The sequence below is a fragment of the Nyctereutes procyonoides genome, unplaced genomic scaffold (genome assembly GCF_905146905.1).
Source record: "Nyctereutes procyonoides isolate TBG_1078 unplaced genomic scaffold, NYPRO_anot_genome, whole genome shotgun sequence".
NCBI classification, from domain to species: domain Eukaryota; kingdom Metazoa; phylum Chordata; class Mammalia; order Carnivora; family Canidae; genus Nyctereutes; species Nyctereutes procyonoides.
In genome coordinates this window covers 18,785,937-18,798,381 of record NW_026575021.1, presented here as the reverse complement: position 1 = coordinate 18,798,381, position 12,445 = coordinate 18,785,937, and the positions used below count along the sequence as shown (strand labels likewise).

General features: G+C 36.6%; 1 protein-coding gene across 3 annotated transcripts in view; it reads right to left on the bottom strand.

Annotated features, from left to right (window-relative positions):
* Window positions 1–12,445, bottom strand: part of ADAMTS3 (ADAM metallopeptidase with thrombospondin type 1 motif 3) — a 266,537-nt gene that overhangs the window by 16,095 nt on the left and 237,997 nt on the right. For 2 of the 3 annotated variants that reach the window (XM_055341722.1, XM_055341730.1), the window contains exons 16-19: window positions 10,326–10,409; window positions 8,772–8,852; window positions 6,662–6,825; window positions 321–486 (exon numbers count right to left, since the gene is read on the bottom strand). In XM_055341722.1, coding sequence (XP_055197697.1) covers window positions 321–486; window positions 6,662–6,825; window positions 8,772–8,852; window positions 10,326–10,409 — 495 coding nt within the window. The remainder of the gene's footprint in view (window positions 1–320; window positions 487–6,661; window positions 6,826–8,771; window positions 8,853–10,325; window positions 10,410–12,445) is intronic. The other variant, XM_055341740.1, reaches the window with a different exon arrangement.

Below are 12,445 nucleotides of genomic sequence, written 5' to 3'. Positions count from 1 at the left end.
AAGAAGAAAGGCCAGAACCACAGGACACTGAATGTGGGAGGATTTGGGGAAAAGTGAAGTCGTTAAACGTACCACCATGTGAATAGAAGACAAAAAGAACGTGAGGAAAAGGACAAGAGAATTTCAAGGTTGTGATAAACGGATTCTCATCCTTTGTAGATTCAGAGACTTCAGTAAACATGCTTTGTGCCTACGTTTTAGTTGTGATGTTTAGTATTTCTCAGACTGTGGCCTCCGTGAGAGGCAATCTTTAAGGGAGAAGCAGGATAACTGGCTTTCTGTGCATTACTTTGAATGTGGTACATGTGTTCAATTGTTACCTCCGCCACAGGGTTTGGAACACTGAGACCAGCTCTTCAAAGCCCACTCAAAAGTATCTAATTCTTCCTGGATGACATTATTGCTGCTGATTGTAGGTGCAGAATCTTCATGAATGATGTACTTATAGGTCAGGCTGGAATGGGTATCGTTCTCCTGAGGTATGATCTAATGTATACATGAAATAGATAGGTAAGTCATCTGAAGGGGTTTTATATTTCCAGTAAAAATTATAAATATTTCAGAATAGCACTCTTATTAAAACTGGAAAACTTTCACGCAGTTTCTAAAAATATAATGGTTCTATCAACAAAAGTATAAAAATATGCCCTGTTTAAGAAAAAAAAAAAGGTAAATATATAACACTTTGACCATAAAGATATAAAAAAAAACACACTGATATGAGATTATATAATAAAAATAATAACTTTATAATAAGATTCACTGTGGATTTCCTTAACTTATTATATATCTTCTTGCTGCATTTGAAAATTATTCTTTAAAATAACTGTTTGGTCATGATGATAAATAATGCTTCCTCCAGCATAATGTACACATTATGGAAAAACACAAAGAAAATAAAAATCATCCATGATTCTACTAAACGAGAGAAAACCAAAGTCACTTCTGTTGTTTTGAGATATACCCTCGAGATATTTGCATATTGCCTGGTGTGCGCGCGTGTGCGTGTACACATATGTTTTTCAGGCTTTGCTTATTTCACTTAATGTGTCATGTACATTTCCCAAGATAGTAAATATTCTTTGAAAACATACTTCTCAAGGTCAGCACAGTGTTTGATCCTAAAGGTAGCATGCATTATTTAGCCATTCACTTGTTAATAAATACTTGTATTGGTTAGAATTTGTCCCCCACCTTTGCGGTGATTTCTGATTTTCTTTAGTGAGCTAAAGGGTACGAGTGCTTTTTATAGCTCTTATAACAGACTGATGAATAACCCTTCAAAATAGTTAGAACAATTATTACTTTCATAATGAGGGTATATGATGAAAAGGGCCCCATTTGGCACTATATACTCTATAATTTTCATCTTTGTTAATTAAACAGGCAAAAGATTGATATTTTAATTGTTATTTGATAAATAGTAAAGTTTAATTTTCTTGGTTTATTAGTCACTTGTATTCTGGCTGCTATTCTCTGCAGGTTTGTGTCATGCCTTCTTTTGTATTGGTATATATACCTTTTCTTCTAAGTAATTTATGTAATAAGAACATTAATCCTTCTTTTATAATAAGCACTGCAAATATATTCTTAGTTTTTTTATTTGCTCTTTAATATTGTTTAGGGCAACATACTCTTTTTTTTTCTTTTTAAATACGCTTTTATCGACTTTCACATACTAGCTTTTATAGGATTATGTCAATTATACAAAGGGAAAAGCATGTGCAATTCACCAGTTTTTTTACACTAAATTTTTAGAAATAGCTTTTGTTTGAGAAATCAAGTAATATTAAACCGACTAGGATGAAGGATTTGCTTATCTGGGTTCCTTTCGCTTTCTTTTCCCCTTACTCTTTGATTTTATATTCTAGCCAGATGCCTAATGCTTTCAGTCCCAGCCAGCTACCTGCCATGCTCCAGAGCTCCCAGCCTGGGGTTCCAGCCCTTTAGAGAGGAAAAGATAGAGCACTGCTCTACATTGTCTACAACCCTACCGTCCTAACTACAAGTTTCCTTGTATCTCTGATTCACGTTGTTCCCTGAAGTCACCCTGCTATCAGTGCACAAAGCCTTGAGGTAGGCTATCATGGTGGTTAGCAGCAGGGCTCTGAGGCCAGACATCTGTGCCACTGGAAAAGAATGCAGTGTAATTATATGAGTGAAATGGAGCTTCTGATCTCCAACCATTCAAATTTAATGGAATTTTGATTAGTATATATTTTTGCTATAAAATTATATAACCTATGAAATAGAATGACAGAAATAAACCTACATAACCATGCACAATTAATTTTTGGCACAGATGAAAAGATAATGGAAACAAAAGACGATTTTTTCAACAAAGGTACTAGAACAAGTCATTGTAGTGGATTTAACAACATGTCCACAAATACTTTGGTATTTTTCCTCTCAATGAGTAGGGCTTAATTTGTCTCCCCTTCAGTGTGGGTTGGATTCAGTGACTTGGCCTCCAGCAAACAGACGACAGCCGCATAAATGGGATGTTACTCCCAAGTGATAAGGACACTTAAGGAGTCTAAGGAGAGGCTCAGATAGTGAAGAACCCAGGCCCACCAGCCATCACATGTAAAAGCTTAGAAGGAATCTTCTGAGGCCTTCCAACAGCCCTGTGATTGAGCAGGAAAGCAGATATCCCCAGTGGAGCCTTGGGGTGAACTAGCCACAGCCAAGACCCATCTCATGAGATGCCCTGAGCCACATCTAGCCATTTAAGTAGCTCCCAGATACCTGGCCCACAGAAACTATGCAATAATAAACGTTGCTTTGTGTTTAGCTAAGAAGTTCAGGGCAATTTGTTATGCAGTAATAAGTAATTTAGGCATCCATATTCAAAACTAAAAACCTAACATCATACAAAATTTATATAAAAATCACCTCAAAATGTAAAATACAACACTATAAAACTTCTACCAAAAAATAAGAAAATGCTTTAACATTGGATTAGGCAGAAAAAAAAATATATATATATATATATAAAACACCAGAATCTTGATCCATAAAAGAAAAAAATTGATACATTAGACAACAGGATAGTTAAAATATTTTGCTCTGTGAAAGACACTAGTAAGAGAACAAAAAAAACCATTAACTAGAGGAAAATATTTGACAAATCACATATTTCATAATGGATATATCAAGCATATATAAAGAACTCTTAAAACTCAAAAAAAAAAAAAGAAGAAGAAGAAATAACCCACTTTAACAATGGGCAAAAGATTTGGACACTTTGTCAAAGGGAAATAATTTTCAAAGAAAAAAAATATTGAGTGGGAAGATTTGGTTTCAAATGAGGATAATATTTTCTACAGAGAAAATATTCAATAAATTCAATAAATATTTGAATACAGAATACAATATTTTTCAAACCACGTAGATGTCTTCTGCATTCATCCATGAGGGAATAATAGAGTTGCCTTGCTGATATTAAAAACAGTAAGACTGGACAGACATATAAGGGAACTTTTGGCAGGTGGGGGTGGGGCAGCAATGAATAACACAGCGAAGGACAGTGATCCCTGTGGGAATAGAAACAGGCCAGGTCCCGGCTTCCTGATAGGGTCAGGTTCTGGGTCCTACACAGGAAGCAGGAGCCCAAGCCATGCCAGCAGTCTCAAGGAGCTGAGGAGATGGAGCGTGGTGTTTGGAACTTGCAGACAGGGCTCTAAAAAAGGGGGGGCTGCACACAGGGGTGGCTCAGATGCTGCACGTATCCTGGACCAAAGGCTGGTCTGTGCATGTCCAGGCCAAGTCACCACACTGTCTACCAGCGAGTGTCTGCTGTGGGGCTGGGAGCAGGACCAGAGACACGGAAGGTCAGGTGGCGCTAGGGACATGGGAGTTCTTATCTAGCCAGATGACAAGGCTCATTAACACTTCAGGTATTCAGTTAAGGCATCAGAAAGGCCATGCCATAAGAATAGGGACAGAATTGAAACAGACCAGCCCTAACAAAGAATAAATCAAGCTTCAAAGATCAGGAGGAAACGACAGCCAGAGCAGAACCCAGCTGCCTATAAAAGAGGCAACATAAACCAAATGTCCTACAATTTGCCATCCATAATGTCCAATGCACATTTAAAAAATTGTAAGGAGCAGGAAAATGTGACTCATAATCCAGAAAAAAAGTAGCTTATAGAAGCAGACAACATGAAGACACGGGAGTTCAAGGAGACGGTAGACATAATGAGTAAAATATATGAAAATCTCAGCATAGTAATGGAAACGATTTTTTTTTGTTTGTTTTTAAAAAAGGACCAAATGGAAATTCTAGAAAAGAAAAGAATACCATCTGACTCGAAAAATTTACTGGATGGGCTCAACAACAGATTGGAGATCACATAAGACAGAGTCAGTGAACTTGAACATGGCTCAATAGTAATTATCCAATCTGAAGAACAGAGAAAGAGTGATTACAGAAGGATGGACAAAGCCCGGCAGACGTGTGGAACAATTTCAACTGGTTTAACATATGGGTAAATGAGTCCTAGTAGGAGTGAGAGATGGGGTAAAACAGACTCGGCATAAAATGGAAAATCAACCCAAATTTGGTAAAAACAAAAAAATGCACCCATCAACTAAAATCACCAATTGCTTGGTGAACCCCAAGCCAGATAGAGACAAAGAATATCGCAAACTAAGCATATCGCAATCAAATGGCTAAACAAACAAGATGAAACAAAAAGATAAAGAAAATATCTTTAAAGAGAAGCCAGAGAAAAATAGATAATTCACATACAGAGCAGCAATATGAACAAGGCTGACTTCTCATCATAAGCGATGGCTTAGGAGTCAAAGATGGTGCCTTCATGTTGGCCTACTGTGTTTCTACATGGCAGGCTGAGACCCTTTATCTCAGAAGCCTGCTAGCATCAAACTCAAATTTTTACATTCCCAGTCCTTTTAAATGTAGCCCCAACAAGCATATTTTTAGCCATTTAGAACCTGCCTGCTTAGCATACCCCTGTGAAACTGAATTCGACATTTGCTAACTGTAAAGGAGACTGTGGCTCTAAGGACCCCAAGCTGCTGCTGCTCTTGGGGAGCTCTCAGAGCAGACTCCCCACCTGCTGCTGACTGACAGCACCTAACCAGAAACACCCCCCCCCAATCCCCTCTCTCTCAGGAATTGCCACGTGCTTCTCTCCTGAATGAGGGGAGGCCCTACATGTAAAGCTGCTAAGGCGTCAATAAAGCTTGTGTGGGGATCCCTGGGTGGCGCAGCCATTTGGCGCCTGCCTTTGGCCCAGGGCGCGATCCTGGAGACCCAGGATCGAATCCCACGTCGGGCTCCCGGTGCATGGAGCCTGCTTCTCCCTCTGCCTATGTCTCTGCCTCTCTCTCTCTCTCTGTGACTATCACAAATAAATAAAAATTAAAAAAAAAAATAAAAAAATAAAAATAAATAATAAAGCTTGTGTGTGCTACTGCTACCTTGTGGTCACGTCTACTTCCCTAATCAGCCCTCAAATTCCTTCAACTCCCTCTAATAGCATAAAAACACCTTTTAAAGTGCTAAAACACACACACACACACAATACACACACAGCACTGGCTACCAAAATGTTTATATCTGCCGAAGATATCTTTTAAGAACGAGGGTGAGGGGCACCTGGGTGGCTCAGTGGTTGAGCGTCTGCCTTCAGCTCAAGTCACGATCCAGGAGTTCTGGGATCAAGTCCTGCATCAGGCTCCCTGCTTGGAGCCTGCTTCTCCTTCTTCCTGTGTCTCTGCCTCTCTCATTCTCTCTCTGTGTCTCATGAATAAATAAATAAAAATTTTTTAAAAAGAACGAGGGTAAAATACAGATATTTTCAGATGATTGGAAGTTGAGAGAATTGTTTGCTAGCAAACACACCCACATCACAAGAAATGCTAAGGGATGCTCTTTATATCAAAGCTAAATGACACTAGATGGAAAGTCAGATTTATAGGGAATAATGAAGAGCATCAGAAATGGTAAATATGTGGGTAAGTATAAAAATCTATCATGGGGCAGCCCGGGTGGCTCAGTGGTTTGGCGGCTGCCTTTGGCCCAGGGTGTGATCCTGGAGACCCGGGATTGAGTCCCATGTCAAGCTCCCTGCGTGGAGCCTGCTTCTCCCTCTGCCTGTGTCTCTGCCTCTCTCTCTCTCTCTCTCTCTGTGTGTGTGTGTCTCTCTTGAATAAATAAATAAAATCTTTAAAAAAAAATCTATCTCGGGATCCCTGGGTGGCGCAGCAGTTTGGCGCCTGCCTTTGGCCCAGGGCGCGATCCTGGAGACCCGGGATCGAATCCCACGTCGGGCTCCCGGTGCATGGAGCCTGCTTCTCCCTCTGCCTGTGTCTCTGCCTCTCTCTCTCTCTCTCTGTGTGTGTGACTATCATAAATAAATAAAAATTAAAAAAAAAATCTATCTCATCTTTTGTCTTTAATAATGGATTACTAAAAGTCAGGAATCATACTACTATGTTATTAGGATTATAATGTACTTAAAATACATGACAAAGTTGCACAAAGAGTAGAGAGGAGCAGATAAATGGAATCATAAAAAAAAAACAAGCCGTTAAATATTCAACATTCAAGGTAAAAGTGTTTTCAAACAAATAAATCATAAAATTATAAGCTACATCAGCTACGCACTGAGACTGTAATACCACATACCAGAACAATAACAGGATCATGCAAAGGTCCATCTGTGTGAAGAGTTTCGATATCGTCTTCAATGCTATAGTCCCATTCCACACCAAGATCTATGAAGGTCCGCGACTTGGCTTCCTCCCCTTTGCCATTTAAAATATAGTGGCCTGTAGCTTGGTTCTTAATAGCTGAAGAGAAATGGGTAACCAGAATACATTTTATTTTATCATTTTACAAGTTTGATGATCCCGAGTAAGTCTAACCCTGTCTATAAACGAAGACTGTGTTCATTAGCATCAAAGCAATCAAAATGAGCGTTAGTGCTGATACGACTCGCATTGCCTTCATTCAGCATTCCAAATACTCAGGACGCACGCCTAACCGGTCAAAAACAACGGCCAGATGGTTAAATAGGAGATAAATATTGACAAATAGGCCCATTTGAAAGCACTGCCAGCGAGGTTAACAGTTTCTGAGCCACTCCTGTATATTTCCACAGAAAGTGGGGGAACATGTTGATAATTATGGATTCTTCTATAATCATTAACACAAAACATTTACGCTAGGATGGCACGTAACATAATGGCTTCTTTACTGTGTATCTCGTTCAAGCTAGTGAAAGTATTTATTGGTATCCAACATAATTGAACTAATCTTTAGACCAACAAAAAATTAGTTCTTATGTTTGTAAAATTCCAAGGCCGTGTCCCTACTTATATGGATAGAAAAAGCTGATTACTGGTAATAGAGTTCTTAATGCATTATTGATCTACTATATATTATTTAAAAATGCTTTCTCTGATGAATAAAACATAACAAATGGGATTTTAAAATTTGGAGTTATTACCAGCGTATAGCAAGTTAGAAAATACAATTTCATGTTACTAACATTACTGAAAATGTATAGAAAACAGGAGCAATTTTAGTTAAATACATTTATTCCTCTTGAAGTTTTTTAAACTACTGTAATGACGGGGATGTCAGGTGGCTCAGTGGTTGAGCATATGCCTTTGGCTTAGGGCATGATCCTGGAGTCCTGGGATCGAGTCCCAGGTCAAGCTCCCCGCATGGAGCCTGCTTCTCCCTCTGCCTATGTCTCTGCCTCTCTGTCTCTCATAAATAAATATATAAATCTTTAAAAAATAACCCTACTCTAATGTTTCCAAGGATAATAATCAGAATTCTTGGACAAAAAATAAGGAATGTGAATTACTGGAAAAAGAACTATGGCTGACTGAGATCATTAGGAATCTAGTAGTGAATTTAATTTAAATACTAAAAAAAAAAAATTCCGTGAAACACTACAAAACACTTCATTCTTAAAGTCACACATTTAAAATAAAAGCAAATCTGAGACAAATTTACATGGGGTTGACAGATGATGCCTTCATATCAGAGAGCTTCCTTGTGCTTTAACGGGTCAGGGTATATGTGGAAGTCATGTTTATATTTGTACATACACTTTGAAAATAAACCCCTTTAGAATGACATTTTTATATGATTCTTTCATAAAAGAGGAAAAGAATCTTCTTTAGGAAATTAAAAGCAGCCATGCAAATGCATCTGCATGTGCCAGTCAGAAACTGGACACATAACGAATATTAGGAAAATTTTCACTAGACTAGTAAAATTCACATATGGTTGCTTTTCAGTAAAATAACTTAAAATGCAATAAAAAGTAAGGACAGGCACACAGTATGGCATCAACCAAAATATCAGAACTAATTCGCCAACATAAATATGGCAAATTTTTCTGATATTCTTCCTTAATTTAGTGCATTTTATTGGCAACTTTATTTTTCTCATCCCCTAATACAGAGCAAAAGCACATAACAAACTCATTAGATACCCTTTTCTTCATATAAATGATGAACCAACCCAGGTTTCACCAAAAATTGAAGCTCTATTTTTGAATATTTTTTTGTTTTAAAGAAAGGAGAGTGGGGAGAAATGATCAACAAAGAACACACAGTAATGCACTTACATGTAATTCTGAATCTTGCATATCTATGTATATACATACATATACATATATACACAGACATCTAAACACATATATATTTTTATATATATGATTGCTTTGATGTTTCTCTAAGGGCATGCTAGAGCAAAGCTGGCAGACAGAAACACTTACCAAGAATATGAGGGGAAGCCTCGTCTTCTTGGATTAACACATGTCTAGCACCAGGGGGTATATCAAACATCTTAAGGTACCCTTTGCATGTGTAGTAAATATTGGAGAAAGCAAAAGAAGAAAACAAAAGCAACAACCATGGTTAGCCGAGCATGAAATTCTTACTGCTCCTGCACGCAGAAGAGGGCATCCATAAACTCCAAGAAGCCGTTTCAGAAATTAACTTCAAAGCATTGGTAGATTTTGTGATTTTGTGATGAATGGCATGAGATTAGAGGAAACCTTTTTTTTTTTTTTTTTAGTATTAAGGAAGGGCGGAGTTAATCTTATTTCTAACCGATCCATCATTTATCTTATATTGAACTGTGAATTGTGTCAACAATTCAGGCAAATACTGTGCTCTCCTTTGTCCCTCTATGTAATTTTAGGTTTTTTGTTGTTAAATTTATTTGTTCCTTCCTTCCTTCCTTCATTTATTCATTTATTTTTATTTGGATATTGTTGACACACACGATGTTACATTAGTTTCAGGTGTATAACACAGGGATTCATCAAAGTTTGTTCATTATGCTATTTTAGTTTTCTAAACCACCATTTTGAATTGCGGCCAACCTCTGATGTCCACAGTTGATGAACTTCTGGCGATATTTTATCTGTCTATATGTTATTTTAAAAGCTCAAGGGCAAGTATAGATAGCTAAACTTTCAGTTAATGAAACATCCTCATATGTAAAAGCCTGCTTTGTTCTAAAGAAATTACAAAAGAAAGATCAGTGAGTGGCTTTCATTTTTCTTATCATCAGCCATTAGTTTTAAAGCCTTGAACAAGTTTTATTATGGGAAAGTCTTAAAATATATTTTCTAGATTTGACCAAACTATTTGGTTGGAAAACGCCTGCAAGGTATGTCATACATTGCCATAAAAATGTGCCCTACACTCAATCTTCTAATCCAGGAATCATGAAATCAATATGCTTAATGGATTGCGTTGACCTACAAAATTTTCTACCAATCCTTTTATAATCTACGTCATATAAAACAAATCTTAATATTATCCATCCTAAAAATTATCTTAAGATCACTCAGAATTAATATCCCAACTATAAATCAACAATAGGAGAAGTAGAAATCAAGATGCTATGTCCAGGAAATATAAATTAATACAGGGAGATTATGCAACTGACACCTTACATTATGAAACATCTAATTCACATACTACAGGAGGAGCCTGACAGAAATTCAGTTATAAATACACAATTGCTGATGTTACCAGAAAGAAATATGTTTATTTCTATATGGACAATAAATATCTACCTATGGGTAGATTTACTCAACTTTTTTCACAATATTTATTACTGTTTTAACTCAATGGCATAGTCATGCTAGGGTCAGAGTTTTCAGTACCTGAGCCTTGGGTAAAGCCCGTGAACTGTAGCCTGTTTGTCTGAGTATGCAGTGGCTAGAAGTAATGTATTTAAGATGCCCACCAAATACAGCAAAACAGCTTGATGCCATTGATGGATGCCCATCTTTCTGCAGTTTGCTACAACTTACCCAGTACATTTTTAGCTTCCCTTGTTTCAGCAAGAGAAATACTACGAGCTCCTTTGGGTAAAATGAAGGCGCCTCTTGTCTTCCCTTAGATAGAATGTTTTTAATTAGTGAAAGTTTCATGTTTATCAAAGTCTTGTTGTTTCATTGACTACACTATAAGCTATATATATTCTATTAGGTAGGATATCAGCTATGTTCTGTGGTTTTATGTATTGAAGTCAAAATGCATTTTTAATAGTTAGCTAATGCCAATAAACAGTTAATAGTCAATGAAAGTAAGACTAAGACTGAATGAGAAATGATAAAGGTGATTGGAAGTTGAATACTTGCAGATTTCATTTTCCAGCAACTTGAATTCTGTATGGCACCTCTTGCTTAAATGTTTCCCTGTTGGAAAACGTTAATTAGTCTATTGAGTGACTACAATGACAACATTAGTGCAAAGAAATGGATGTTAGATTATCTCTGAATAGGCTGAATCTGTATGCCTGATGAAAATCTTTCTTCTGATCTTGATTTGAAGGTTTAGTCTAATTTTTGAGGTATCTGGAAAAAAAATGCATTATGACCTCAGACCAGAGAATGGATGATTAACAGATGAATGATTAATGGCAAGAACTTTTTTCTTTACATTCATTTACCCTGGAAATAAAATAATAAGAATAATTTTATACCAAAAAGAATAACATAGCTGCCACAGAGAAAGTACACTTCATTGCTTCACAATAAGATAAAAGGAAATTATGTTACTCCACCAAAACCATAATATATCATTTTAATTCTGTGTACTTTCCTAAAATAATATAATCAGCCAGAAATAGCAATATTTGCTTTTTTTTAACTGTTTAACCATTGACTGATCACACGGAATATAAAAAATATCAGTAATGAAAGACACTTTGGAGTGACCTAGCTCTGCCCCACTAAGTGTATCAAAGAGCAAGACAGGTGTGCACCTGGCTTGCACTGGGGCAGCTGAGGTATAATGAGAGTGCAAAGAACTGAGAGAAATACTGAAGACTACCTTTCTTATGCTTTCTCTTCTTCTAAAGGGGAAAATCACTGCCATGACAATGTGCTCAAAGTGAATCACATTTATTATTTTAATTTTTGTTTTAATTATTCTACTGGAGACTCTACCAACTATGTAGGGATGATGTAAGAGAAGCTTCTCAAGGGAAGCACCACATCAAATTTATCTTTAAATGCTGAATTCCCAGGGACACTTTCCTTAGAAATGCTTATTGAATAACTAAATAATATTTGTTACAAACTAAAAAGATCATTCAGTAATAAATGTTTGTATCCAAATCTCTTACAATAATTCCAGTGAATAATTAAGAAAGTATTCATGTTTTACATATTATTTGTGCTTTTTTTTTCCCATCTGAAACTTCACTGTATGCCTAAGTCCATCCAGGTCACTGACTCTTAAATAAACACTAACATTCACACAGACAAGCAGTTATACCTCAGGGTTGTTTTTCGTTGTACTTCAATTTTGTGTAATATAAAACTTCTAAAATTACATGAAATATGGGCTCTAGATTTGTAGATTTATAAATAGGATAAACTTGTTCAACTTTAAAAGAAGCCAAATGAATGCAATATTTTACAAGTTGTATTTAAAATTTTGTGATTTTTTTAACTTCTGATCAACAATTTATGTGAACATAAAATGTAAAAAAGGCATCAATTCTAGTAATTAGGTCTAATGTGTTTTATTAAAAACAAAATGGGGGGCACCTGGGTGGCTCCATTGGTTAAGTGTCTGACTTTTGCTTTCTGCTCAAGTCAAGATCTCAGGGATCCAGAGATCAAGCCCTGTGTTGGGCATCACACTGAATGGGGAATCTTCTTGGGATTCTCTTTCTCCTTGTCCCTCTCCCCCTCCCCGCCTCCACGCTTGCTTTCTCTCTCCCAATAAATAAATAAATTAATAAATAAAATAAAATAAAACAAAACACAGATTTTAGCTAACTACTAAAATTGATTTGATTTGATTTGTTCCTTATCTAATTTACTAGATGATTTTTCATCATAGGTGCTATGGAATATGATTTCAGTCCAAGTGTTTTTGGTTTGGTTTTTATTTCCTTAAAAGGTAATTTGGGGGCACC